Genomic DNA, 1,969 nt, shown 5'->3' with positions numbered 1-1,969 from the left:
GGAACGGCATCAACAAGAGGCACTGCATCGGAGACACGCCACAGTATGGATTTCTAATGAATTTGAGCAAACAGGTATTTAAGTCTTGTGTAGGGTTAGTATATAAGTTTAAGACTATCTAGATTCTAGAATCTAAAAGACTTTGTCAGGTGATGTTTATTTCGATTCGCATTTCCCATGAGTGTTTTAGAGGACAATAACTTAGGATTTTTTTTAGTTTTAAATAACTTTATTCCATTTCGAAATTTGACAATTACTCTCAAGTTAGTCACCTTATTTTGGCTCCGAACTCTTCACTGGGGATATAGAGTGATCTGATGATGATGAATTTGATATTTCTTCAGGTGACGTCATTACCACAGAAGCATTTCTGCTTCACTTTCATAGTGGACATCTCGCATGATGATTTCAACATGATAAGCAGCGCTGATGATGACCTGGTAGCCTTCCTCCATCACATGCGGGACTCGGGCAAGCTGGAGAACCACTTGTTTATTGTGATGGGCGATCATGGATCGAGGTTGGCTGATTTATTTATTTATTTTAAAATATAAACAAAACGCAAAAGTTTAGATGTTTGTAGCCTAAACTGCTGAATGGATTTCGATGAATTTTGGCATAGTTCTAGAGGATAATTTGAAAGAATACACAGGTTTGTTACCATTGTTTTTTAGTAACATTAATAAGATAGAACTTCAAACTTTAGTAGTTGTTACAAATGTGATATTCGTTAGATATTTTTACTTGACTGGGTGGTTTTAGTTGCCGATATCCGATATGTGGGTATCGCTATATCGGTATCGGTATCGCTATATTGGTATCGCTATGTCGGTATATCGGTATCGGTATATTGGTATCGCTATGTCGGTATATCGGTATCGGTATATTGGTATCTGTATAACGGTATCAGTATATCGGCACCCGATATTAGTAAGATATGACATTCGAATTACTCTGTTTGATCATAAAATTTCCAGATATTCCGGTCTCCGAGAGACTTACCAAGGAAAGATAGAAGAGAGATTGCCTTTAATGGCAATAATATTACCAGACAAATTGGTACAAACTCGACCTGATGCTTTGACAGCTTTGCAGAAGAACGCTCATGTTCTGACGACGCCGTTCGATATTCACACGACAGTGCTGGACGTGGTCGGTCTGCCCGAGCTCGCCAACGACTACGTCATACTCGGCTCTGATATACCGAGAGGGATGAGTCTGTTGGAACCGGTTTGTATGGATCATATTTAAGAAATTCGAAAAAAAAAATAAAAAAAAGCATAATTGACACTTCACCTGAGACATTCACATGATCCACCAACTCTATTGATAGGTCCTCAAAAACCACATGAAATACACTGTTAGGTTAGGTCAAGGTCAAAAACTAAAGAAATAACCAACTAAAAACATATTAGTGAATAAAGTAACGACATCTATACTCTCTGTACTAGTATTATAAAGAGGAAAGATTTGTATTTATGTATGTATTCGATTCATGTAAAACTACTGGGGTTCAAAAATTCTTACACCATTAAAAAGTCATGTTATCAGTGCGTAGCACAGGCTTATTCATTCTATTATTATTTAAGTTCACCCGGAGGAAGTCGCGAGCAACAGCTTGAACTAACTTAAACTAACTAGCGTTGTAACTCGCGACTTGCATTTAATAAAAAAAAATTGCCTGTGTTACTGATAACGTAGGTTTTTAATGGTGAAAGTATTGAAATTGGCTTAGCTTTTGAGTTATTTCAATATATAGGAAGAGGCCTAATTTTAGTACATTTCCCTTCCCACCATTTTATTACACGGATAGGATGGGGAGGAAAAGTACATTTGATGATAAAGGAGACGTATAGAAAGGGGAAATATGTTCGTCTCCTTCGTTGATTAAAGTTAGGCAACGCATCTGCAATTGCAGATGTTTATGGGCAGCGATCGCTTCACTTTTTCGGCGAATATAGGTGGGCGC

General features: G+C 37.4%; 1 protein-coding gene across 1 annotated transcript; it reads left to right on the top strand.

The window, feature by feature from the left end:
• Positions 1-383: 383 nt before the first annotated feature.
• On the top strand, positions 384-1,938 carry LOC106110390. Its single transcript, XM_013292216.1, has 2 exons — positions 384-520; positions 978-1,938. Exons 1-2 carry the CDS (start codon positions 414-416, stop codon positions 1,249-1,251), a joined length of 381 nt encoding a protein of 126 aa, XP_013147670.1. The 5' UTR covers positions 384-413; the 3' UTR covers positions 1,252-1,938.
• Positions 1,939-1,969: the final 31 nt, after the last annotated feature.

Source organism: Papilio polytes, unplaced genomic scaffold (genome assembly GCF_000836215.1).
Source record: "Papilio polytes unplaced genomic scaffold, Ppol_1.0 DF820646.1, whole genome shotgun sequence".
Lineage (NCBI taxonomy): Eukaryota > Metazoa > Arthropoda > Insecta > Lepidoptera > Papilionidae > Papilio > Papilio polytes.
This window is presented reverse-complemented; position numbering and strand designations above follow the sequence as displayed.

Coding starts and splice junctions, on each gene's coding strand:
- LOC106110390 (XM_013292216.1), top strand. CDS start 414: ATGATAAGCAGCGCTGATGATGACCTGGTAGCCTTCCTCCATCACATG. Junction 521..977: donor ATGGGCGATCATGGATCGAG/GTTGGCTGATTT, acceptor TAAAATTTCCAG/ATATTCCGGTCTCCGAGAGA.